Source organism: Cervus elaphus, chromosome 11 (assembly GCF_910594005.1).
Source record: "Cervus elaphus chromosome 11, mCerEla1.1, whole genome shotgun sequence".
Lineage (NCBI taxonomy): Eukaryota > Metazoa > Chordata > Mammalia > Artiodactyla > Cervidae > Cervus > Cervus elaphus.
This window is the reverse complement of record NC_057825.1, coordinates 9,388,996-9,414,549: the sequence shown is the minus strand read 5'-3', so window position 1 is coordinate 9,414,549 and position 25,554 is coordinate 9,388,996. Positions and strand designations below refer to the sequence as shown.

The 25,554-nt window shown below is 57.9% G+C and overlaps 1 protein-coding gene across 2 annotated transcripts in view; it reads left to right on the top strand.

The window, feature by feature from the left end:
* Positions 1-21,854, top strand: part of LMX1B (LIM homeobox transcription factor 1 beta) — an 86,484-nt gene extending 64,630 nt beyond the window's left edge. The window contains exons 3-8 of one of the 2 annotated variants that reach the window (XM_043917252.1): positions 12,799-13,031; positions 15,139-15,320; positions 15,491-15,568; positions 15,707-15,773; positions 17,952-18,116; positions 18,401-21,854. In XM_043917252.1, the coding sequence (XP_043773187.1) occupies positions 12,799-13,031; positions 15,139-15,320; positions 15,491-15,568; positions 15,707-15,773; positions 17,952-18,116; positions 18,401-18,558 (883 nt within the window). In that variant the 3' untranslated portion in view covers positions 18,559-21,854. The remainder of the gene's footprint in view (positions 1-12,798; positions 13,032-15,138; positions 15,321-15,490; positions 15,569-15,706; positions 15,774-17,951; positions 18,117-18,400) is intronic. The other variant, XM_043917253.1, reaches the window with a different exon arrangement.
* The last annotated feature ends 3,700 nt before the right edge of the window (positions 21,855-25,554 follow it).

Here is a 25,554-nt window from a genome sequence, read left to right as displayed (position 1 = left end):
ACTTCTCAGGCCGCTGAAGCCCTTCAGCCCCGGACCCGTTCTGCCCCCGCACTGTGGCCGTGTCCCTGCAGAGTGAGCCGTGCCGCTGGCTGAGAGCAGGTCTCAGGCTCCCAAACGCTAGGACCCTTGCTCCCAGGAGGGCAGGGGTGATTACTAGCCAGGCTTGCCTGGCATGGGGCCCTGGCTCTACCCAACCATCTGGGGCACCTAAGGAAGGGACTTCCACCTCCGAGGCGGGTCCGGAGGCACTGAGGAGGCCCCTATGCATGCGGCTCTGAGCACAGGGTGCCCTGGTTCCTGAAAGTGACAATGGGAACGGATGCCAGGGTGTGGTTCAGAAACTGGACAGCAGGAGCCCACGGGTGTGTGTGAGAGACAGAGAGGAGTAGGAGGGGATTTGGTCCAGGTCTCCTGAGACTGGGCAGTGAGGCTCTCCGTGATTGAACTAACAGTGTTCTCTCTGGCTGCATCAAGGAGTATAGGGTAGGGAAAAAGGGAGGCGATGGCTCTTCTTGCCCCTGGAGGCCTGTGCTGAGCAGTGGGCTACTGGGTACCAGCTTGACTAAGGGCTCTTTTGATAAACTCAGACTTATGTCAGGAGTGTAGAGAGACAGCCACCAGAGGCTGGGAGTTTAAGTGGGAGAGGGAGGTGTCGGGGAGGGGTCGTGGTCTTTGAGAGAGAAAGAGAACACTTGGTCTGTGGGATCCCAGCTGAAGCTGGGATTCGCCCTCCCTGTAGGACACCACCAGGCTGTCTTGACCCATGGTTTTGACCCTGAGCGGGTTTTCATTGGCCGCCTGGTAAAATCCGTGGTCATAAACTTTGGAAATTTTGTTGTTAACATTAAAAACCACCCTACCTGAGCCTGGGGGGAAATTTAACTTGGTAAATTAAGCAGTACAAAATTCAACTGACAGCAGTGAAACAACCCGTGGTAAAAATATGTCATTGGCTACAAATTAACCGAAGAGTCAAATCCTGATAATCAGTAGGATATAATACAAGCACAAAGTTGACAACGAAGCAAACCATTATTGAAAATTTTTCATGGGAAATAATTTATCTCAATGAAAATAATTTTAGTAAAATAAAAATGGAAATGGAAAAAGTTGTAAATTATTTAACTGCACTAGAAAGAAAATTGTTCAAAAAATTAAATTGCCTTAATGGAATTTGTTCCGGAAAACACTTGCTCAAAGGAAGTTTATCAATGTTGTTATAACCCTAATTAAAATGCTGTGGTCTGTTTATAGAGAGTCCAAATCCTTGGGGTCTGAACGATGGGGCCAGACCGTCAGCGTGGCCAGCTGTGAGGCTCTCCAGTGGTACCCGGGATTTCTCCTTCCGAGGCCTCCTTTCCCCTGGAAAACCTTGTTCCCCATGACACCAGGAGCTCACTGAGAGGAAGTGAAATCCCCATGGATTTCTCATCCCCTAGCATGGTGCTTCATCGTAGTGGGTATTTGGTAAACGCTTACAGAATCAACTGGCCTCCCTTGTGGCTCAGCTGGTAAAGAATCCACCTGCAATGTGGGAGACCTGGGTTCGATCCCTGGGTTGGGAAGATCCCCTGGAGAAGGGAAAGGCTGCCCACTCCAGTATTCTGGCCTGAAGAATTCCATGGGCTGTATAGTACATGGGGTTGCAGAGAGTCAGACAGGATTGAGCAACTTTCACTACAGAATCAACAAGCCTTACAGTAAAGCCTTAAAAGGCACTTTCTGCTTTCAAGAGGAGGAATCATGACACAGGATTTGGCACAGAGTGAATGCCTGAGTATATGTTGTATGGTTGGATGGATGGGAAATGGGCAGATAGCCCAGCAGGTGGATGGATGGGTGCATGTATGCATGGGTGCACGGATGTGTGTGGGTGGACAGAGGGATGGATGGTTGAGAGGGTGGATGGGTGGGGGATGGGTGGATAGATGGATAACTAGCTGAGAGGCTATGTGAGTGGTGGGTGGATGGCTAGATGGAAAGACGAGTAGATGGAAACAAAAGAAACCTGACCTCTCTCTCTTCTTCAGCCCAACATTTAAGGCCTCTGGTTTGACCCTTCTCCTTTCTCACCTACGCTTCAACCTTTCTGACCCACTGTCTCCCTAACCCTGAAAATGGCCTCCGTTTTCTTCTTGCCTTTGCTTTTATTCAGCCGCTCCCTCTCAGAATGGCCTCTCTGCTCCTCTGCCGCTGCCTACAGAGAGCCCAGACTCTGGAATCAGGCACGGTCCTGTTGCCATCCCAGCCTGCACTTGCCCCGTTCAGCCTTTTGCACTCTTTGTAACCCCCTTCTCCAGGAAGACAGCCCCACCCCAGTCCTGCCCCCGACCCTGCTGACCTTATACCTCCTCAGGCCCTGTCCTGGATCATTCAGCCCTTCCCAGGCACACAGCCTTGGGCCCGGCCTGTTCTGGCCACATGGGACCCTGGAGAGAAATCCAAAAGGCCTCTCCATCCCGTGGGGTGGGGTTTCTCATCTTGCACCTGTATTGTGAGCCCCTCACCTCTGGACCTTCGGCTCCCCCAGGCCCAGCCCAGGTCACGGGCTCACAGCTCTGAGCTGATGGAGCAAGTGCAGTGGCAGGCAGGGAAGATGAGGCTGAGGCAAGAGAGGGCCTCACGCACAGGAAGGTTCAGGGAGGTCCAGGCATTAAGCAGAGAGCCCGTCATCCCAGCTTCAAACCCAGTTCTGCCAGTTTTGAGCGATGGTGGCACCCTCTCCAAGCACCACTTTCTTGTCTTGTGAAAAGAGTGGCAGAGCCTGTGCGTCAGGGGTCTTATGGGGGAGGAGTCTGTGTGCAAATGAGGCACAGGGCCTGGGATGTAGGAAAACACTTAATAAATCTTAGCAAGGAATAATAACAATAATAATGGCTGCTGGATTTGGCAGCCAGGAGCTGGTGACTCAGTGAGAATGGGGGAAAGCAACATGGGATCAGCTCAGAGGGTTTTGATGAGCAGGTGCAGAATAAGGCATCGGGCCTGGCTCGTAGTAGGTGCTCAGTGAATGTTAGGTGGATGACTAAATAAATGAGCCATCAAATGAATGGGATTTGCCAGTGAAGGGCAGACAAGAGAGGAAAGATCATCAATCCAAGGGCCTGGCCTGGAGGACACCGACCCCTGATGCACTAGGTGCTGGCTGGAGGGCAAGTGTGTGGGGGTGGGGATGGGGGGGGCATGGTCAGAAGGACAGGACGCTTCACCTTCCACCTGCCCTGCACCATTGACTGTCTCTCTCGGATGTCACCAAGACAGATCTGGTCCCCAGAAAAGCCCCAGTGTCCCCAAATGGAAAAAAAATCCTGGGGCTTGCCCCTAGTCCCCCAGGGGTCAGAGCCCCAGAGGTGAGAGACTAGTTATCAGGTGCTGAGTGTGTGTGTGTGTCTATCCTGGCAGCTCCACATGGCATCTCCAGCCCGGATCTCTGTCTGAACTCCAGAATCACACAGGCCTCTGCCCTCTGGACACGGCCACGTGGCCATCAGAAGGCAGCTCGGGGTAACAGGTCCAGAACCTCACTCCTGAGGCTGCCCTCCCCGACTCTGCCTCGGTCTCCATTTCATTTAGTGGCAACTCCATCCTTCTGGTTGCTCAGGCCTCCGGATCTCAGACTCACCCACACCTCTATCCTTTCTCTCACGTCCCCTCATGTCCCTGTCTCCCTTCAAAATGCACCCCAGCAAGGGTGACTTCTCAGCACCTTCCCTGGTCTCAGCCAACACCACCTTTTGCCTGGATTATTGCGATGAACTCCCAAAGCATCTCTGGGCCCCCACACAGCTGTCTGAGGAACCTGGTTAAAATGCAAATCAGATCACAACCCCTCTCTGCTCAAGACCCTCTCTCCAAAACACCAGATGACTTGCCCTTCCCCCGCCCCGGGCCAATGCTTCTGCACCTCCTAGCCCTTGCCCTTTTGCTCACCTGTCCAGACACATCATCTCCTTGCCTTCTTTCCAGCACCTCAGGTACACTCAGGCCTCAGGACCTTTGCACTTGCTATTCCCTCTGCTGGGAACTCTTTCCCCCAGATATGTTAGTAAGGCCTGAGAATGTTCTTGAGAACCCCCCTGGCCACCACCTTCACTTTTCTTTGCTTCATTGTGATTCATCATTGTCACTATTTGTTATACTCTGCTAGAGATGTATCGCCTGTCTGTCCCCTCACTCTTCAAATTGGAAGCTGGGGGCGGGGTGGGGGAGGGTGGATGGTTGGGGGAGACCGTCCCTTTGACTCACTGCACTACCCCAGCCTCCAGACAGTGCCTGGCATGTAGTAGGTGCCAAATAAATGTGTGTGGAGTCACCGAATGTGTGCAGGCCCGTTCGGGTTGGCCCCCGGATGGTACCCTGCGCTCCCAGCTGGACCTGTCCCTCCCTGCCCCTGGCCCCTGACCTCCAGCCCCGGGCTGCGGGCTCCCGACAGCGCCCTGGGCCGGGATCAAAGGGCCGTGGAGCCGGCGGCCCCGCACAGCTGGGTCTGTGCGCCCGCAGGAAGCGCCGGGGCAGCCCTCGCGGCAGGCCCGGCCCTGGCGCGGCGAGGCTGCGGAGAGGCCCGCGCTCCGCCGCCGCCGTCGCCACCGCGGGTCTCAGCTCCCGGCCCCGCCAAGCATTCCAGCCGCGTGATTGACGCGCGCACCGGGGCCCCCGCCTGCGGCTCCCGCCGCCGCCCGCCTGGCCCGCCGCCGCCGCCGCATCAAAGCAGATGTTTGCAGCTGGTTTGAGTTGGATCCCCATCAACAGGCCCCTTTTTGTCTCAAAATAAAAAACAGCTACGCCCGGAATGATAAGGACGCGGCAGGCACGTGGGGGAGATGTCAACAAGTCGGGGAGGGAGGCGGCCAGGCAACTCCTCCTGCCTGCTCCCACCCCATCAGCTCCTCCGAGGGCCAGGCAGCCTCCAGCATCCTCAGCCCAGCCCGAGAGTGTCCAGGGTCTTGTCCCTTCCGCTCCTGTGAACACCAGCTCACCCCAGACGGACGCCACAGTCCCAGGAGCCATTCTGACAGGAGTCACCTACTGAGCACTCAGCATCTGGGGTCCTGGCGCCTTGTGGCGGGTCCACCTGGGGTCCTACCCCAGCCTGTGGAGGTGTGGCACAGAGGGGTCAACACTGGGTCATGATCACCTGTGAGGCGGGGGCTGTGATCCCAGTTTTCAGACAGGAAAGGTGGCGAGCCCCAAGGTCAGGCAGAGCTAGGACTGAGACTCTTCAGACCGTTCCTTCTGCCTCTAGGACCAGGTACTTTTAACTGTCATATCACCTTTTCCAGGAAGCCCCCAGCTCTCCTCCAGATTGGGTAGCATGCCTTTCTATGTCCCGCCCCCTGCCTGCTGAGTGTACCCCATCAAAGCACATGTCGCATTCTGCCAGCTCCCACTGGTGGAGAGCGTCTTGCACAAGCCTGGCACAGTCAGCCTGCTTGGGTGTGTGCTGGGTGACTCCGTGAAGGGGGGACAGAGGGGCTTCATTTCCAAGTGCCCAGGCCTCCTGGTCCCTGTGGAGGGACTGCTTCCAGGGACTGTAGGACTTGGGCCTGAAGAGGCCCTTAAGGCAGTGGTCCCCGACCTTTTCGGCACCAGAACCGGTTTCATGGAAGACAATTTTTCTGCAGATCGAGGCAGGGGTTGGCGGGATGTGGGGGGAGGTTTCAGGATGATTCAAGTGCTTTACGTGTATTGTGCCCTTTATTTGTAGTATTGCTACATCAGCTCCACCTGAGATCATCAGGCATTAGATTAGATCCCGGAGGTTGGGGACCTCTGCTCTAAGGGAAACCAGGTTCAAATGCTGCCTGGTCCCCAGTGTGACCTGGGTGAGGGTCTCATAGAAGCACATACCTCAGGGAGAACTCAGACCCAACTATGTGATGGGGGCTTCAGACTGAAGTTGAAGGGCAGAAGAGAACGTTCCAGAGCTGCCTTGGGCACCACGTGAGATGTAGACTGGGGAGAGAGACAGGGCACACACCTCCTGAGATGCCTTCTGGGCTCAGCCCTTTCACATCACCAGGTGACAGAGGGATTAACACCCCCATTTTACAGAAGAGGAAACTGAGGCTCAAAGAAGGAACGTAAATGACTCAAAGCCACATAACTGGTGTTGGAGTCATGGAAAGCCACACTTCTGAGGACAAGGCTGAGGATTGAGGGGAGGGGACATTAAAAGGGCCCTTGAATGAGCAGGAGAAGGATGAGACACGGGACAGAGGGTCCAATTGGCCCACCTTGAGTCAGATGTCCAGGCTTGGCCCAATCACTTAAGGTCAGAGAAGTCATTTTATACCAATAGGGCTTTTCCTGCATACCATGGATGAAGGTGCCATGCAGGGGTAGGAGGTGTTACTGCAAGACTCCCAGCCTAACAGGAGGCATGTAGGGGACTTTGTTAATAAAAAATTGGGACACTGGACTCCAGGTTGTGTGGTTGTGAAGGGGGCACATGAGGGCAAGTTTAACTTCTCTTGTTTCCTGGTAGTGTTCTCAGAGTCCCCCAAAAGCACAGAGTGTCCAATATTCTCTTGTCCTTCTCTTATTCCCTTGAAATGACTGCCCATTTCATTTTTCCCAGAGTTATTCATTCACTCGACAAATAGTCACTAACCACCAGCTCAATGCCAGAGCAAAGGGTAGAGGATTGATTAGTTCCCTCTTTCTAAAACAGTGGGGAGTTCAGACACACAAATATCTGGATCTGGAGGCATCAGGGAAGGCTTCAGAGAGGAGGTGGTGCTTTGAGTTGTGTCTTGAAGTCTGAAGATGAGTTCAACAAGAAAAAAAGGGAAGGGTTTGAGAAAACAGGTAGTAGAGTCAGATGGAATTTTAGGTGCTAAGGAGGCCAGAAGGGACTTGTGTTCAGGGAACAACGAGAAGCGTGGCAGCTAGGGCAGAACACCGAAGGCCAGGTGTGGCAGGGTAGAGTGGGGCCTTGAATGCCATGATTAGATCTTTGGGCTTCTTCTAAAACTGTTGGGAGCTTTTGGACTGAGAACCCAGCTAGGGGCTACATAAACTGTAAAGTTCAGTGACGGGAGTCCGGGAATAGCAGTACAGTGAGGAGGCAGAGGACCTTCTCCTCAGCAAGGAGAGAGCTGGTGCTGGAAAGCTTTGGATAGATGATGACAGTGATCATGATCTGCACTTATCAAGCCTTTCTCGTGTGCCCAGCTGTGACCCCACTGGACAGATGGGGTCACTGAGGCTCAGAGAGGAGAAGGGACTTGTGTGGGATTCCAGTGCGAGGAAATGACAGAAGCAGGATTCCAAGCCTAGTGCATGCTGTGTGGCCTCCAAGATCTGGGGTTGAAGACCCAGGAGGAGAGCCCGGAGGGACCCTGGGACATTAGGAAACCAGTTTTATCAGAGGTAAAAACAATCACCTGTGTTGCATGCATCTCTGCAGGTATCAATGGTTTGAAAGTGTTAGTCACTCAGTCGTGTCCGACTCTTTGTGACTCTAGGGACCATAGCTCGCCAGGCTCCTCTGTCCATGAGATTCTCTAGGCAAGAATATCGAAGTGGGCTGCCATTCCCTTCTTCAGGGGATCTTCCTGACCCAGGGATCAGACCCCAGTCTCCTGCATTGCAGGCAGATTCTTTGCCATCTGAGCCATCAGGAAAGTCCATCAAGGATTTAAGAGAAATTAATCAATCAGATTTGTAATCTGTGTTCACATGCTCCCGAAAAAAAAAAAAAAATGTTTTTTTGAGTTTTGTTCATTAGCTTTATGACCTTAATACATTGAGCATTAAACAAATAAGCCTATGAAAACTCAAAGGATGTGGAGATGTGTTGTCCTAGCCTGAGACACTTTAAGGGAAGGACATCCTGAAAAGGGTGTCCTTACTCTTACAATTACAATTTCTTACTCTGCAATTACAGATGATCCTGGGGGAAGGGGATATGTTTGCTGCAGGGGGAGATATTCAATTTGGTTTAAGGGAAACCCAGCCAGCCACCTTGCCTGGAGAATCCCATGGACAGAGGAGCCTGGAGAGCTGCAGTCTGTATGGTAGCGCAGGGCAGACAGAACTGAAGGGACTTAGCATGCACACATACACACACCCAGCCACACCTACTAGGTGCTGGGCTTATGTCAAGTGGTAAAAACTTGGAGTGTTCAGAGCCTTGAGGGCAGACAGACGTGGGCATGGCAAAGGGCCAGGGTACTTGATGAACGGAAACGTTTGGATGCACAGAGCGAAGAGGGAGTGTATAGTGATGCTGCCACGGGACCTTGAGCCTGCCTTCTGCACCTTCCCGTGCTCATCTGTGAAACAGAGATGGAAACAGTGATTTCCTTCTAGGGTCCTGTAAGGACTTAATGGGGTGGTGCAGCTAGATGTTAATTGAGATCAATGATACTAATGAGACAGCCAGAGGATTGAGCCAGGAGTGCTCTGTCCAGCCTCCAGACAGAAGCTAGAAGGATGGATCCAGAATCCAGGATGGAGATGAGAGGGAGCATGGTTAGGAACTGTGTCAGGCAGCCTGCTCCCAGGGACTCCTAGGAGATCCTGGCGAGGGTAATTCAGGAAAGCACGTTGGACTCACACAGAATAGGAGAAAGGCAGACACCAGCTGTTATGGAATGCCTTTTAGTGCCAACAGAGGGCTGAGAACTTTACATGGGTTTGGCCCTCCCAGCAGCCCCATGGGTGGGTACCATCATTCCCATTTTCCAGATGAGTAAACTGCAGCTCAGAGAGGTTAAAATGTTTTGCCTAAAGTCACACAGGGAAAAGTTATGGAGACAGGAGGGAACACCAAGTTCCCTGTTCAGCACCCCCACCTCCCCACCCAGCTCCCCTCCCAGGGGGCCCTGTCTCCCCAGGACAGGTGGGTGGGGCTCCCACAGACCAGCTTGCCCTGCCTCACAGGCTAAACAGCACTCTATTGGCTGGTTCAGCAGTCATTCAGCAAACATACACTGCTCACCTTTAGTGGGTGCGGGGACTTGGGCTCACAGAGGTGGCCCTGGGGAAGGTGCACCTGGAAATACATGAAGTGTGTCTGCGACTAGAAAGGAGGAGGGGGCTTTGGGAGGAAGGGATGCCCAAGCTAAATCCTTCCAAATTAGCAGGTGTTTGCCAGCCAAAGGTTGGGAGTGGGGGGAATGGCCTAGGTTGTGGGGAGAGCGTGTGGAAAGCATAGGTGGTTTACGTGGAAAATGGGGAAGAGGTTGTGTGGGTTGGCAGCAAGTGATGTGGCCCCGAGTCTTTCACGAGTCTTTGTTTAGCTTTGGAGCTTCTGGATTGGGGGAGGGGCCAGGGCAGGCAGATTGGCACCGAGAGGGCATGACTGCTAGAGGGGAAGTCACAGGTAACTCTACCGTGGCCAGAGCTTTGGAGCCGCCCCACAGCGCCCACCATCTGTGACCCCAGAGCCTGCTGTATCCAGGCTTTGCAGCGCCAGTGCGGGAAGCAGAAGCACCCATCTGGGGCCCCCAGCCCTGCTCCTACCGAGGAGGGACGTGAGTGAGATTCAGACTTGCCCAGGGTCCCAGAGCTGGGAGGGAGGAAGAGCAGATCCAGGGCTCCAAACCCACGGCCCTTGTTGCTTTTGGGGCCCCTCATGCCAGCCTCTGGGGCAGGAGGGGAAGGGAGGGGGGAGGCGCGGAGCTTTTCAGCCCTAGCCATTCTGCGTCTCCGGTCAATATTTGCAGCTTCCAGGCAGTGTTCACAGAGCGGCTTCCCCAGTCCCCCATCATTCCCTTTGTGCTCACAGCTTTAACCTGACAACTCTGCATTTTCACACTGAGAAACCAGCAGCATTGTTGAGTCCATTATACAGATAAGCGAGCTTAGAGGGAGGAAATTACTCACAAGCCAGCAAGCAGCAGAAACAGGCATTGAACCTGAGTCCATCTGATTCCATTGCCACCCGCCTCTGGTTGGGGCTGCTTCTCAATGGCTGGTTCCACGGATCCTGTGTGGTGGGAGGGATTCAGGGAGGGAGTATGGGCTCACAGAAAGGAGGGGCTCCCGCTGGCGCCCCAGCCCCTCCCACACATGCTGTTTGTAGCTCTCACCCTGGCATGGTAGACAAAGGCAGCCCCATAATTGGGAGCAAGTATTTCATGCATCCCCCCCGATGTTTTATTGGGTGGAGAGATGCTTGGAGACCAAACGGATGGCCCATTCCGTTTATAAAGTGTGCACGGTTTGTTTTATTTCCCGAGTTTTTGCAATCTAGATAACAGATGATGCCCCGAGTGGCTGGCGCTGCCTCCGTAATGGCGGCACCGAGCCTTTGGAGAAGTATTAATAATAGATTGTGTTGATGAGTTTGGAGAAAGTAGCAATCGACCCCCTGCTGCCAAGGCATTAGCGCGGCTGTTCTGAACGAAGCCTGCGTGGTGGCAGCGTCTGCAAATGCAGGTCACCCCCCCACCGCTGCCGCCACCCCCTCCCCCAGACTCAGAGGGCTTCTTCTCTGGGAACCACCCAAGGCGTGCCAACCTGGCCTGGGGCCCCAGGTGGACCCAGAGATGCCCCCGCACTTATCCGCCTGTGGGCCACAGAGGCCAGGCTGCAGCCCTTGTTGGGCCCCTAGGTCAGGAGGTAGAGCATGGGGAGGGGAAGAGACAGGCAGTGACAGGGGCAAGGCAGAAGTGTTCCCCATGTCAGAGCAGCAGGTTCTGCGAACCTGGCTTCTTCCCTAGCCCCTTGGCAGAGCTGGAGGGCCAACCCAGTTCCTAGGGGCCTCTGCTTAGGGCGCCATGGACAGTTGGGTGGGTTGCACCCTGAACAAAGGTCTCTAGCCAGAGGGCCAAACTGGAGCTGACTTTGGCTCATATTCCCCTGGTGAAGCCATGTGCTGTGTGGGCCAAGGGGGTCCTGCCTGCCTGAGCCAAGCCTTCACTTATAGGCTTTGCAGACACTGAGGCCTCCTGGTGCATCAGGTGGACCTCTGTGGAACTGGGAGCTGACAGGGCCACGTGCCATCACTCTGATGCGGGACTCATTCATTGAATTACATGCTCAGTCCCATTGAGTCCTGACAACAGCCTTTGAGGAAAGTCCTGTTGACATCCCTGTTTCACAGCAGAGGGAACTGAGGCCGGAGGTGAGCACAGAGGAGGCCACCTCCCCCAGACTGGGGCATCAAAGAAGGCTTCCCAGAGGAGGTGGTGTTGGAGTTGGGCATTGCAGGATGAGTAGGAGCCTGCTGGGTAGACTAGAGGTGGCTGGCAGGGGTTGCTGGGGCGTCCGCAGTTTGAGTGCCCTGGCCGGTGCCAGGGCAGCAGGCAGAGGTGGGATTGGCCCTGCCCACTGTGTCCCACCCGCTCACCGTGGGTGGTGTGGATGGCAGCCCCGGGAAGGGAGGCAGGCCGAGAGCCTCGCATTTATGGCCGTTTCTGTTCCAGAACCGATTAGTAGAGAATTGCAGCTGTAATCTGTGCCTGTGATGGCGGGCCATAAAGAGGGATGGGATGCGCGCAGTGCTCCCAAGGTGGCGCCCGTAGACGTGGCCCGGGGACGCGGGGAATGAAAAATGGTTTTAATTCCCTCCCAGCAGCAATAATTTGATTCTTCATAAATTTTTCCATCAAAGTGTTGTTGAGGCTGAGTTCCCACAGAGCAGGGCACGTGACAGGGATGGGGAGCCAGGAGGAGTGGTCAGTAGGTGCAGGCTGGGGCGGGGCCATGCTCAGACCTGCAATGCCAGAGTTGCAAAGACCCCCACCCCCACCCCTAGCATTGTCTCCCGAGATGAAAGATGGATCCTCTTTGTCACGGAGGGACCAGATCAGGACCTGGACACAGAGCCGGCTCCATCATTTACTACTCACGTGATCCTGAACACATGCCTGCCTCCCAGCACCTCAGTTTTCTTATCTCTAAAATGGGATTAATATTTCCAGCCTCGTAGGGTTGTTGCAAGGATGAAATGCATTTCTGTACACAGAGCGCTTAGAAGAGCGGCTGATACTGCACATATGTTCTGTGACTATCTGTTCATGGGGGAGATTCCTAGGCTGAAATGAGAAATAAGCAGGTGTGGCCGAGGCAAGGGCCAGAGGAAGAGCATGCCAGAGGGCCACAGTGATGGTGTCCTGGAGGGCTTCAGGCTGTTCCGTGGGGCTGCGGCTTCTGGGAGTACAGGGGTTAAGAGGGGAGGCGGGACTGTGAAGGGCCTGAGGGCCAAACTCAGGAATTTGGAGTTTCTCCTGAGGGTACAAGGGAGCCAGGGATGAGTCTGGGGCAGGGAGGCAGTGTGATCACATATGTGCTTTGGACAGACCCCTCTGGTTCTCATCCTGGAGGGTGAGTCGAAGGGTTGGAGAGGCTGTGAACCAGGGAGGACACTGGGGCAGCCCCTCAGGCAGGAGGGGAGGGAGCCAGGCTGGGTGATGGTTTGGGCAAGGCTGGGGATCACTTGGATGTGGGGGAGAGGCAGGGCCAGGGAGGAGACACACAGGTGCTGGACAAAGGGCAGATGGGACCTGTGGGCTGCCGGTCCTCCTGCTCAGGGCAGGGCCTACCCGGCTCTCAGGGAAGGTGAAGGCCGGCCCTGCACTCTGCCCTCTAGTGGCCGCTGTGTCTCCGAGCGGGCAGGCTCTTGAGCTGATATCTCTGGGCAGGATGCCCAGTGCCCATCTTGGGGTCGTCGGGCGCCCTGCCAGCCAAGGGGTAGGGCTCCCACTGTCTGGCTCTGTGCCCAGAGAGGGCCTCTCCCGCTTGGGCCAGGGGGGTCGGGGTGGCAGGAGGAAGAGGTGCTCTGTGGGCAGTGCCTCTGGGAGGGCCTCCTGAGCCCAGCCAACATGCCCCTCCTCTGTGCACCCACAGGCTCTTCGCGGCCAAGTGCAGCGGCTGCATGGAGAAGATCGCCCCCACCGAGTTCGTGATGCGGGCGCTAGAGTGCGTGTACCACCTGGGCTGCTTCTGCTGCTGCGTGTGTGAGCGGCAGCTACGCAAGGGTGATGAGTTTGTGCTCAAGGAGGGCCAGCTGCTGTGCAAGGGTGACTACGAGAAGGAGAAGGATCTGCTCAGCTCCGTGAGCCCCGACGAGTCCGACTCCGGTGAGCGGCGGCTGGTGGTGGGTGGGGGGCTTGGCAAGCACGCCGCGGAGGGTTGCCCCACAGGAGAAACCCGCTCCTGACCCTGGGACCCATACCCCAGACAGACACTGCAGTGCATACATGCGTGGAGGTGTTCACATGTGGGGTACACACAGACACGTGTGCACGGCCCCACAGACCCACAAACGCACCTGGACATGATCACGCACAGGTATAGATGCATGTGATCATACAGGCACACACACAAGCACATAAAACGTGTGTGTGGATACCCACGCCCAGGAATGTAAAAACACAGACGCGTGTCCACATGCAGACATGTGCTTGCATGCCCAAGCATGCCAAAGCCCACACCCATATAAACATACATGTGTACACATGCCCTAGCACACTCGTGCAGTAAGCATCTGGCTACACATTTACCCATGTGCTCACATGTACTGTGGTTTGCACACACGTGAACGCATGCCCCCTGCTCTCTGGCCCAGCACCCCCCTTCTTTCCCTTGCTGTGACCCCACCTCACAGGGGTCTCTCCCAGCACTGAGTCTGCAGGCATCTGCTCTGCTGCATCCTGTCTCCATCACACCCCCCCAAGTCTTCAGCAGTGGGGGGACTGGGGTCCTTGGTGGTGGAGGGAAAGCCTCCATTTCCTGGGGTGAAGGCCCCTCTCCACCCTGCTCCAGCCCCCCAAAGACTGCCAGTCTGGAGCTCTCCTGAAAGGAAGGGCAGGGCCAACCAGGGACAAGTTAATAAGGAGGAAAAAGTCAGGAAGCAGGCTGGCACCTGGTCATTCCTGGGGGTGGCAAAGACAGACTGGAGCAGGGGGCGTGGGGAGGAGGTGCCCTGGTCTGCCAGGCCCTTGTGCGGAACCTGGAGCCCATGGTCAGAGGACCTGCCTGCACAAAGGAGCCATGTCCCTGCCAGAGCCCTTGGAGGGGGGCAAGAGCTGCCCATGCCTCTGTCCCTCTGCCCGCCCCTGGGCAGGGCACTGTGATGGCTAGGCTGCCTGGGCTCCTGAGGGAGAATGGGGGCCAGCCAGGTGCCATTGGCACATTCCTGCCAGGCCTAGGAAGGGGTTCTCGGAGGGAGGCCCCCCTCCACAGGGACTCATGCTCAGAGGAAGATGGGCTGGGGGCAGCAGGAGACTTGGGGTGGGGGAGGCTCTGCTGTCTGCCTGGGGCCAGCATCTCTGAGACCCATGACTCGGGCATTCAAGTGGGTGTCACTGGGTGAAGACGCATGCTTCTGCATGCAGGTGTATGTGTGTGTCCAGACGTGTGCATGCCTGTATGTCCCTGCCTGCGAGCGTGCACTTGCGTGCACGTGTGCACGCCCGAGTGAGAACGTCCGGAGTGTGTGTGTCTTTGCTCATCAATCCTTAGTCCTTGGAAGCTTCTTGGAGCCTCCTCTCTGAGTCCCGAGGCCCAGCCGGTGCTGGTCTAGTACCGTGGGAACTGGTTTTCCCGAAGGCCGGCATACTGGGCTGGGGTCCCCCAGGGATCAGAGGCCACAGGCTGAGGCAGGGCCCAGGCAGGTCGGGTCAGGGGAAGCCCGGGGCCAGACTGAGCACAGCTGCCAGCATCCCTCATCAGGAGGGCCATGGGCCTGATGGCAGGTCGGCCGCCTGTGAGCGTCACCGTAGCTGTGCTCCCTTCCGTGTGCCAGCCACACGTGTGCACCTGCGTGTTTCTGCAGTGCCCGAACCTGTCTCCATGTGGGCCTGTCTCTCTGCCCTTCTGAATGCGTGTGCATCTGAGTGTGCAGCGTGTGTGCACGCCTGCTCACCAGGGTGCCTTCCTCTGCCTGTCTGGTCAGCAGGGCAGGTGTGGTGGCTTTGGTTCAGGTCTCCCCAGGGGGCTGAGATAAGGACCGAGGACCGTTTGCTGAGGCAGGGAACACGTCGGGCCGGGTAGGGCAGTGGGTGGGCAGGGATGAGAGATAAGACGAGGCGCGGCCTGTGGGCCAGGGGGAGGGGGCGGTCTTTACCCTGAGGGCCCGGGCGGGGCGGGTCCAGCCGGGCAGGGTGTTGGCAGGAGGTGACGGGACCCCAGCAGGTCGTGGGTTCCCGAGGAGACGGGCTGACTTGCTGCATCGTGTCCCCACAGTGAAGAGTGAGGATGAAGACGGGGACATGAAGCCGGCCAAGGGACAGGGCAGCCAGAGCAAGGGCAGCGGGGACGACGGGAAGGACCCGCGGAGGCCCAAGCGGCCCCGGACCATCCTCACGACACAGCAGCGAAGAGCCTTCAAGGCCTCCTTCGAGGTCTCCTCCAAGCCCTGCCGGAAGGTGAGGGGCGGCCGGGGTGGGGCGGGGGCTGACACCCCCACACCCGCTGCCTTTCCAGACTCCTGTGGTGACCTGGGGTCCCTGCACCTCCCCGCCCAACGCCCCTGACCTGCCAGCTCCTGGCGCCTGCCCACCCCCCGGGCCTGACCCATCTCCCTCTCTCTGGGCAGGTCCGAGAGACGCTGGCGGCGGAGACGGGCCTCAGCGTGCGCGTGGTCCAGGTCTGGTTTCAGAACCAAAGAGCAAAGGTGAGGACCGGCCACCGGCCACCCTGCTGGGCAAGGGAGGGGGCACGCAGGCAGAAGACTGGGGGCCTGATGAGGGTGGGGTGGGGCGGGAGTGCATGGGGGCCAAGGTGGGGCTGGCACGCACCGTGTCTCCTGCAGATGAAGAAGTTGGCACGGCGGCATCAGCAGCAGCAGGAGCAGCAGAACTCCCAGCGGCTGGGCCAAGGTGAGCCAAGGGCCCAGCGCGGGGCTCAGTCTGTCACGAGACTCCCAGGAAATTTCTCTCACCCCGGGGGTCAGATCTCAGGAAGCCAGTGCCTGGGAACCTGCTGAGGTCAGCGGACAGGCAGTGGGGACCGCGGGACGCAGGAGGAGGAGAAATGCGGGCGAGGCGGCCCGGAGCGGGGACAGAATTTCCATACTCACCCTCTCTCTGTGCCAGGCACGGTCCTCACCATTCAACAGCTTCCGTCTCACTTAACTCACAGATCCTGGAGAGGAGGGGCATTGTTACCGCCCATCTCTCAGATGAGCAGACTGAGGTTCAGGAGACTAAGGGACTCAGCTAGTAAGGGGCAAAGCTAGGCTTTGGCCCTGAGTGTAGGGCTCCTGCGTGCATGCTCAGTTGCTCAACCGCATGGACTGTAGCCCTCCAGACTCCTCTGTCCATGGGATTCTCCAGGCAAGAATACTGGAGTGGGTTGCCATGCCTTCCTCCAGGGCATCTTTCCAACCCAGGGATCGAACCTGAGTCTCTTATGTCTCCTGCATTGGCAGGCAGGTTCTTCACCACTGGACCACCAGGGAAGTTCCTTTTGGGCGCCTAAATCCGTTCTTTTAACATGACCACACACCCTCCTGCCCACGTAGAATTCAGCGGAAGCCTTCAGAGAAATCTCCAGAGAAAGTCTGCAGGGTGTTGAGGAGTCCAGGGTAGACTGAGCTTTGCCCAAATGCTGTTTCCACATCTTGGACTGGGGCTGGCCTCCCGGACCCCAGCGGGACCCCGGTGGAGCCTTCTAGGCCTTGGAGGGGGGCCCAGGTGTTCCCTGAGACTGCTGGACTGGGGTGGGGGCCGCTGCTGTCTGCTCTCACGGGAGACAAGTGCCCTGAGGCAGATGCCAAGGCACTGATGGGCAGCTCAAGACTCTGAGGCCAGACCAGTGTCCCAGGCTGGACCCAGGGCTTCAGGGCCGCGGGTGTCCTCAGAGCCCAGCTCTCCCTGTCTTCTCTCTGCCCCCTCTCCTGAGACAGCCCAGCCTTCGGGGGCTGCCGCCATGGCCGCGGGTGTCTCAGCCTGCTCCTACACTGTGTCTCGCTCTCCAGGGGTCCCAGCTGCCCCCTGGATGCAGCCTCCCCAAGAACATTCCAGGTCCCCTCGAGCTCATCACAGCCCGCACAGCACTTCATGCCCTTGCTCCCAGGCCACGTGCACACAACACCCCCTGCCGCTCCCCACCCATGCCCCACCCACCCACCCAGTACCCACACCAGAAACCCGGGAGTCGCCGCTGACCTGTCCTGTCACGCGAGCACTGCATCTGCTCAGTCACCCAGTTGGGTGGTGATTTCTTCTCCCAGGTCCCTCATGTACCTCTCAGACTTTCCTGCATCTACCTTAATAGGGACCCAAGCCCCTCGCCCCACCTGTCTCCTCTTGATGGGCCCTGCCTCTGTCCTCCACCCTCCCAGCCTTTCTCCACAGTCCCTGCACAGCCAAGACCCTCCACTGGCTTCCTACAGCCTCGGGGGACACCCTGCCCCCCCACTCAGCTCAGGTCCCCAGGGAACCATCTCTCTCCCCAGGCATGACCTTCTCTTGTCCTCATGTCCAGCCCCGTGGACTGGGCTCCCTGCTCCCACCGGGCAGTTTCTCCCTTCTCTGCCTTTGGTGCCATTCAGCCTGGCATCCTGCTCCTGGCTAGGCTGGTCAAACCCTCTGCTGGTTCTTGAAGTTACATGGAGGTGGAAGGCCCCTTCCTCCAGGAAGCCCTCCTTCCCTGAGCCTTGTTGGCCAAGGTGCAGGCTCCACCTTGATGCGGCAGGTGCAGGGCACTCAGTGCACCCACGTGTAATGAGTCATTACTGGCTGTTACCGGAATCTTCTGACTTTGGATAAACTAGTTCTGCTAGAGGCGCTGGAGTGTGTGTGTGTCTGGGGAAGGTTGGTGGGGGCAGGTCAGATATCGAGGCTCAGTGACCCTGGACGGTCATGGGCAACCTCAGCAGGGGGAGGGGCTGGGAAGGAGGTGGTCAGAGGGACGGCAGTGGGCAGCCTGGACTGGGTAGTGGGGTGGGGGTGGTGTGGGATAGGAAGCCATGGGGGACTCCTGGGGTACATCTGTGAGGTGCCCTCTAGGCCAGGACAACCCGGGCGGTCAGTGAGGGCGTGGTCTCTCCCCAGAGGTCCTGTCCAGTCGCATGGAGGGCATGATGGCCTCCTACACGCCGCTGGCCCCGCCGCAGCAGCAGATCGTGGCCATGGAGCAGAGCCCCTATGGCAGCAGCGACCCCTTCCAGCAGGGCCTCACGCCGCCCCAAATGCCAGGTGACCACATGAACCCCTATGGTAAGCTGCCCCACCCCTCACGGCCCAGCACCGCCCCTGCCCCCACAGCCTGACCTGGCAGGCCCTTCCAACACAGCCCACTTGCCTCCTCCTGTCGGGAAGGGGGCACCCTGGAGACCCCCACCCACAGCCCCGGAACAACCCCCGCCGGCTGGCAGTCATCCTGTCCCTTCCTCACCGCCAGCCACATGGCCTGTAGGGCCAGTGGGGCCCCCAGGAGTCCCCCGCCTGGACCCCCCGGTGCTGACGCCCACCCCCTCTGCCTACCCCCACCCCATCCCCAGGCAACGACTCCATCTTCCACGACATCGACAGCGATACCTCCTTAACCAGCCTCAGCGACTGCTTCCTCGGCTCCTCGGACGTGGGCTCCCTGCAGGCCCGTGTGGGGAACCCCATCGACAGGCTCTACTCCATGCAGAGTTCCTACTTCGCCTCCTGAGAGCCAGCCGGGCGGCATGGACGCTTGGGCAAGGGTCCTGGAGGGGGGGACCGCTGGCCGCAGACGCTGCCTCACCACCCCCAGCCCCACCGCCCGCACAGACTCTGCAGACAGCCATACGGTGCCCTCCCCTCGGCCAACCGGGCTTGGCTAACGTGCCCACCGGGCGCAGCCAGACAGGCAGATGGGCACAACCTGGGCAGGGACTATGTCCTGCCCCCAGAGACCGTGTCACCCCCAGGGACCCAGAACTCTCGGACAGCCACTCGCCTCCCAGCCGCACCTTGGCCTCCATCGCCTCCCTCCCCCTCCCCATCTCTTTTATGGGAAGCTTAAATTCTCTCTATTTTTTTAAATGTTCCCTCTGTGTCCAGGCCACCTCCATGGCGCAGGCCTAGGTCAAGGCAGCCCCCCGCCCCGTGCATGCCCCAGATGATGGCGTGAGAAGCCCATGTATCCTGTGCCCTGCACTGTGCCCACCTCCCCCCACCTCTGGGGGCAGGCCCACCAGCCTAGGATCACCCCTTCTACCTGGAGCCTGGGGCAGGAGTGGGGATGGGCCTGGCAGGTGGGCCAAGCCCACCACGGCTCTCCCCTGGGGAAGGGGGAGTCACGGGAGCACTGGGGGCGGGAAGGTTGAGCCCAGGCCGACTCAAAGGGATGGAGACATACATGCAGATGCACACGCTTCAAGGCACACCCATGCGGATGTGCACACGGGTAACTAGACATGCTGAGAGACGGAGAGGCCTCTGTGGGTCAGCCCTCCCACGTCAGGAAGGGGAAGGAGGCCAGCGGGGGGTCAGGGAGCCCCTCTGACAGCAATAGGAGGGGTGGGAGGAAGGGCAGAGGAGGTGAGCTCAGAGCACATGGATGCAGATATATCTTCGCCTCCGCCCAGATGGGGACTGCCTGGGCGGTCAGAGGCCCAGGACCAGGCGGAATCAGGCCACCTGGCAGAGCCTCCAGGTGGGAAGGCGTCTCAGAAGCCACCCCCTTGGCACTCCATCTGATGCTAGGCTCTCACTCAAACTGCTCCTGCCTCTCCTTGCACACCTCCAGTGACAAGGCGCTCACTACTTCATCGGGCCCCAAGTTCAGCTGCCTTTTCGGCTGATCTCACCTCTGTCCCTTTTCAGCCTTTGTCCTCACTTCTCGAAGCCAGGCTTCCTTTTAAAAGCCCTTCCTTTTCCAGCTCTTCCTTTTAAAATTGTACCTCCCCAGCCCCCACCCCTACTCCCCACCCCCCAGCCTGGCTCAGCTTTCCCTCTAAACATGTAGAACAGACATAACCCAGTCTCCCCACTATCATCAGCCAGCCTGGCCCTCTGGGCTCTTCTTGTTCCACAAACTTCCACAGGGTCTCAGCCGACGTCCCGTGTTCTTCTGCAGCCTCAGCCGGCCCAGGTTCTGGGCCGTCCTTGGTCCTGGGTCTCCACTGGTCCCGTAGGCAGCCACTCTGTCCTTTTGAGGGTTGGTCCCCTTTCTCCTCTTGGGCCCATATAGTCAAGTCATGCTGGGGGCACTTGGAACAGGTCTGGGGTAGATGCTCCCTGCCCAGTAGACCTGGCCCTTCTCTCCCAGATTCTTTATGTTGAAAGGAACTTCAGGAATGGATCAACTAGTCTGCCCGTTATCCTGCAGCTGGAAAATGGGGCCAGGAGAGGGGCAGGGACAGGCCTTTCGGCTAGTCAGAAGGAGAGCTGGAGCAGAGAATAGGGACACCACACCATCTGCTCATGCTCTGTGCCTGGTGAATGGCCTCCGGGTTGGGGGACGTGACTCCTCTTTGGAGACTTGCCCCCCACTGGGTCCGCAGAAACCCCAAGTCCAGCCTGGGCTCTGCCTCTGCCATGACACTGCCCCCTGCCAGGAGCTGGTACAGGACACGTGCTGATGACCAGCGGGTTGTCAAAGCCAGAGGGCCCTCAGCTCCCTGTGCCAGAGACACCCCACCAGCTGGTTTAGGTTAACTCCTTCGCTCTACTGCAGCTTACTGCCCCCAGGCTCTGACGACCACTCTGCCCGACTCGGTGTCGGGACACAGATGAGCAAGATGTAGGGCCCCTTTTGAGGACTTCTCTCCTGGGAGGAGAGACATACACATTCTGTCCCAAGCTTTTCCAGACACTGTTGGGGACCCATTTCTCAGATGAGGAACCTGAGGCTCAGAGAAGGCTACCCAGCAGAAGCACACGGGACCAGTCAGGCTTGCTGGGGTTGGGGCGAGTTGAGATGACTGGGTTCTGTCCACTTCGTGTAGGAAAGCACAGCCTTGACCTGGGGCGGGGGAGGTGAGTGGCCTTGACCACCCCCACCCCTGCCGTGATGTGGGACCACCATCACGTGGTGCCTGGGTGGGAAGCCCAAGGGAAGGGGGATGTGACAGACTGTTCTCTGGAGGAAGAGGGAGAAAGTGATGGGTGGGGGGGTGTGTCAGAGGAAAGCGGAATTCTGCTTCCCTGTGGGGAAGCTGAGGCTCAAAGGGAGGAAGGAATCTGCCCCTGGTAACACGAGGAGTGTTACCACCTCCACCAGGGAGGCCGCACAGAGGGACACTGGTTCTAAGGGTCAGACCACGGGTCCAGCAGAGCCTATAGCGAAGGAGCCAGTGCTGGTGGGCTGGGCATCTCGGGAGGCTTCCTGGAGACAGTGACGTGGGGAGTCCACCATGTCCAGATGAGCAGGCCCTAGCAGTGAGGCTCGGGGAAAGGAGAATTGGCTGAGCTCTGCCAGGCCCCCATCCTGAGCTCTGGGCACCACCTGGGATGGGACTCTCACCTCCCGTCTGGGAGAACCTACAGCTCTGGGGCTCACTCTGCCCTTTGGGGAAGGGGGAGGTCCACACTCACAGATGCGTGCACACACACACACACACAGCCAGACACACACGAAGGCTCACAGACCCACATTCACAGACACGCCGCCTGGGGGCTGGGGAAGCAGGAGGGACCCTCGAACCTTTGGCCCTTGGACGGCGCCACTGCCAGTGGGCCTCTCTGCTGCGGCCGCCCCACCGGCGTCCCACGGGAGCCCAGCCCAGCCAAGTGTGGGGACCGGGCCGCCGGCCATTCCTGTTCTCCTTGTACAGACTCTCACTGTCCACCCGCCATCCCCAGACACATTTTATTTAATAACTTGTCATTGTTAAATTATTTATTAGCGTTTACCACATCACCACCCCCACCCTGCCCTCCACTCTCACCTTCTGCCTCTTCCCACGAAAGCAGAAAATGGAAACAACAGAAAAAGATGAGACATCAGTATATTTGTAAATAAACCAACCTGTACACGCCTGTGGTGCCTCTCCTTGGGGGGAGGGGCTGTGTGGGGCCTGAGCCAGTCCTGCCTGAGACATCAGCAGATTTCTCAGTGGGCGCCAGGGTCAGCAGGTCAGGCAGGGAGAGCCTGGGGTACCTGGTCTTGCCCAACACATTCCCTTGTTCCATCCTATAATCGTCACCTCCCCATCCTTGTCCTGTCCCAACCCTGACCCATCTCCATCCTTGAAACAAATGCCTCTCTCCCGTCTCAATCATCCCTTTCCCCAAGACACTCAACCAACCACTACAGGGGCCCCTTAAGTGCCAGCCACTAGGCTGAGAACTGGGGATTAGTCCCTGCCTCACGGAGGTAGAAGATGTGACATGAGCTCAGCCTTGTTACAGGGTACCCAACCTCATCTGGAAGGGCGTTGCATCTTGGAAGGCTTCCTGGAAGAAACTGCATATTAAGCTGAGATGGGAAGTTAGCTGGTGTAGGGGGACTGGGTGAGGAGGAGGAGGAGTGTCTGCAAGTTCTTCAAGCTTATGCAAACACCTCAGCTGCCGGCAGAATCTTGTGACTCTCCTAAACTGCAAGAATAGCTAAGTTTGGAGCCTGGAGAGAAGAAATGAGGCCAGAGGCAAAGCCAGACCATCCAGGGTCTTGCTGCTAAGTGGAGAATGGATCCAAGTAGGTCAGGTGGACTGGACAAAGATGGGAGTCAATGGGTTACCTAGGCGACAGATGATGACGGTTCTGACTAGGGTGGTAACGGGAGAAAGAACTAAGCAGATCCTGGAGATTCTGTGAGAGAGGGGAGTGAAGGCAACATCGAGGTTACTGGATTGCTGGAACAGGGGTCCCTGGGGCACTCTGATCTGGAGCACGGGGAGCTGAGGGTCTCTGGGGCATCCACGAGCTTCAAAGGGGCCAGACCTGAGCATCCGGGTGTTCAACAACCAGGTAGATGGTCACTGAGGCACAAGGTGGGTGAGATCGCTCAGGGGACTGCGACAGGGAGAATGAAGCTGAGGCCAAATCCTGAGGAATCACGAGGGCTGCACATGGCCCTGGGATCCAGGGGAGATGGTGGTTAGGGTGGGGTCGGGTGGGGTGTGGAGATGGCAGAGACTGAAGGAATTTGGTTCTCAAACTATATTCCTTGAGGACTCGAGGTTCCCTAGAGTACCTTGGGGAAGACCAGCGTGTGCGCATGCGCAAGCACGTGCCGATGCTGGCTCCGCGGGTCGGTTTCCCTGGGTAGGTTGTGCAGGAAGCCGGGTACCTGCAGACGATCAGTGTCTGGTGTGCAACTGGCTGTCTAGATCTACCTACAGGGTCAGGAGTCTCAGACCTGTGTCTGTGCAGAGGTGAAGACATTTGCGCATCCACTCCTGGGTATATCATTGTACATCTCTGCCTGGTTGTGCATCCAGGAGGCCCCGAGTCCGCAGACCTGAAGTCCTGATGTTTTCCTCCTTCCCCCACCATCTGGCTGCTCCTTCTCAGCCCCCTCCCCGTTCCCGCAGCCAGGAGCACCTGGAGCGTCTCTCTCTCTGCCCACGGGCACCAGCGCCCCCGGGGACGGCCGCACCCCCCCTTCTCCTGCAGCCTCGGGCGACCCGCAGCCCCATGGGCTTATGGGCTTGTTCATTGCCTCCTCCAAGGTCCTATTTTCAGAAGGGAAACCCAAGGCTCAGAAGGAGGAGATGACCAGCTAGCTCAGTACGACAAAGCAAACGAGGGGCAGCGGAAATGGCTCAAAACCAGGTTCGGCTGCAAACCCATGGCCTGGACACCACTCCGACTGCCTCCCCAGGCCCACACTCTTGCCCTGCAACCTGGTCCTCCAAGGTCAGGCCCAGGGACCCAGGAAACTCTTCCCTTCTGAATGGCCTCACTGAGGCTCAGAGAAATCGAGTCACTTGGTCTAGACTGCGACAGCATGGAGGCAGGACTAACTTGGGTCTTCCATCCAAGTCCCAGGCCTGGGCTTCTGTGAGAGGCGCCTCCCAGCCCCCCTCCCCCATCCCACCCCCCAGCAGTGAGCTGACAGCTCTCTTGCCGACAGCAATCGTTTAAAATCCTGTCACTAAAAAATGTTTGGGTGGGGGGTGGACAGGGGGCTGTGCTAATCCACCACCTGCCTGTCTTCTCCCCCCAGCCCAGAACGTGAAGTCAGGGGAGAAGGAGGAAATGTAGGCCTGGTCTGGAGACAAGAGAGGGTGTGAGACAAGGTCTCTCTCCTGGCCCCTCTTTCCAAAGGACCAATACTAGCCAAGTCTGTGCCACTGCCAGTCATAGACTTCAGCCCACCGACCCTCACAATCCAGAACAGCTCTTATCCCATTGTACAGATGAGAAAACTGAGGCTTGGAGCGCAGTAACTTGCTCCAGGGTGATTCTTCCCAGGAACCTGGGGTTGGAGAGGGTCTAGAATCGAGGAGAGGGGTGGTCCCAGGAGAGGAATGTGATTCTGAACACACCTTACAAAGCTGGTCCTCAAGGGTGTGAGGCCCGTCCGGGTCCTGTCTCTGGAGCTCACCACTGCCACTTTCCCTGAGAAAACTTTGGGTGTGAGGCCTGGACTGGAGTGGGTGAGGTCTGGGCAACAGCTTGGTAGAATGCAAATCCACCAGGACAGGTGGGTGGTGAGACGCGTGGTCCAACAGGCATTAGGAGGATGGTCTGAAGGAGAGCGGCCGCAGCACCCCACCAGGATGAGAGGGGCGCCCCCTGGGCTCGGGCAATGCAGTTGGCCTGCCTGCCCGTGGCTGACCTGTTAAAAGGTTGGACGGGCACTGAAGCAGAGAATTAGGTGACCGAGGGGCTCCACTCAAAGCTCTGGGTGCAGCCTTTGGGGGTGTTCGCCGTGCACCCCACACTGTGTTGAGCCTCACTCGTCTTGTTCCACGTTCTCCTCGAAGCCCTGTGGGGCGGGAACAATCGCCGTGTCCACTTGACAGTGAAGTCTCTGCTCTCCGCAGTTCCTCTCACCCTGCCGGGCCAACGCTGCTCTCCTCAGATGCCCTCTTTGGCCTCTGAGTGTCCCAGACCCCATGCCAGGCAGACCTTGACCCTGGGCACTGATGGATGGACAGGGGGCTCTATGTATGGCTTTGACTGCAGGGCAGCCCCTGGGGCTTGGAGACAGCCCCCAGACTGCTCACCCCTTTTGGTCTTCACCCTTTGCATGGCAGACCCTCCCAGGACCCATGCCCGTCTGGGAAGAAGATAAGGAGGAGCTCGGAGAGAAGCACCAAGGCCTCAAAACTGGGGGAGGGGGGCTCATCAGCTGTGCCTGGGAAATCAGGGGGAGCCTCCTGGAGGAGGGAACAGCAGAACAAGTGCTCAGAGGTGGGAACCGCAGAGGGACCAGTGAGACGGGGCACACCCAGGGTCCTAAGGCCAGAGATGGCAGGAGGTGAGATGCCCTCTCTGGGCATGCCAGGGGCAGTCAGGCCCTTGGCAGTGGGAGGATGCCTGACACATCCCACGCTCTTGATTTAGCTGAGAATAAAGTGAGCAAACTTGAATAATGGAGAGGGTATATGGGGAGTACCTGTATCTGGCATGCATGCTCAGTCACTTCAGTCGTGTCTGACTCTTTTGCGATCCCATGGACTGTAGCCCGCCAGGCTCCTCTCTCCGTGGGATTTTCCAGGTAAGACTACTGGAGTGGGTTGCCATGCCCTCCTCCAGGGGATCTTCCTCACTCAGGTATCGAACCCA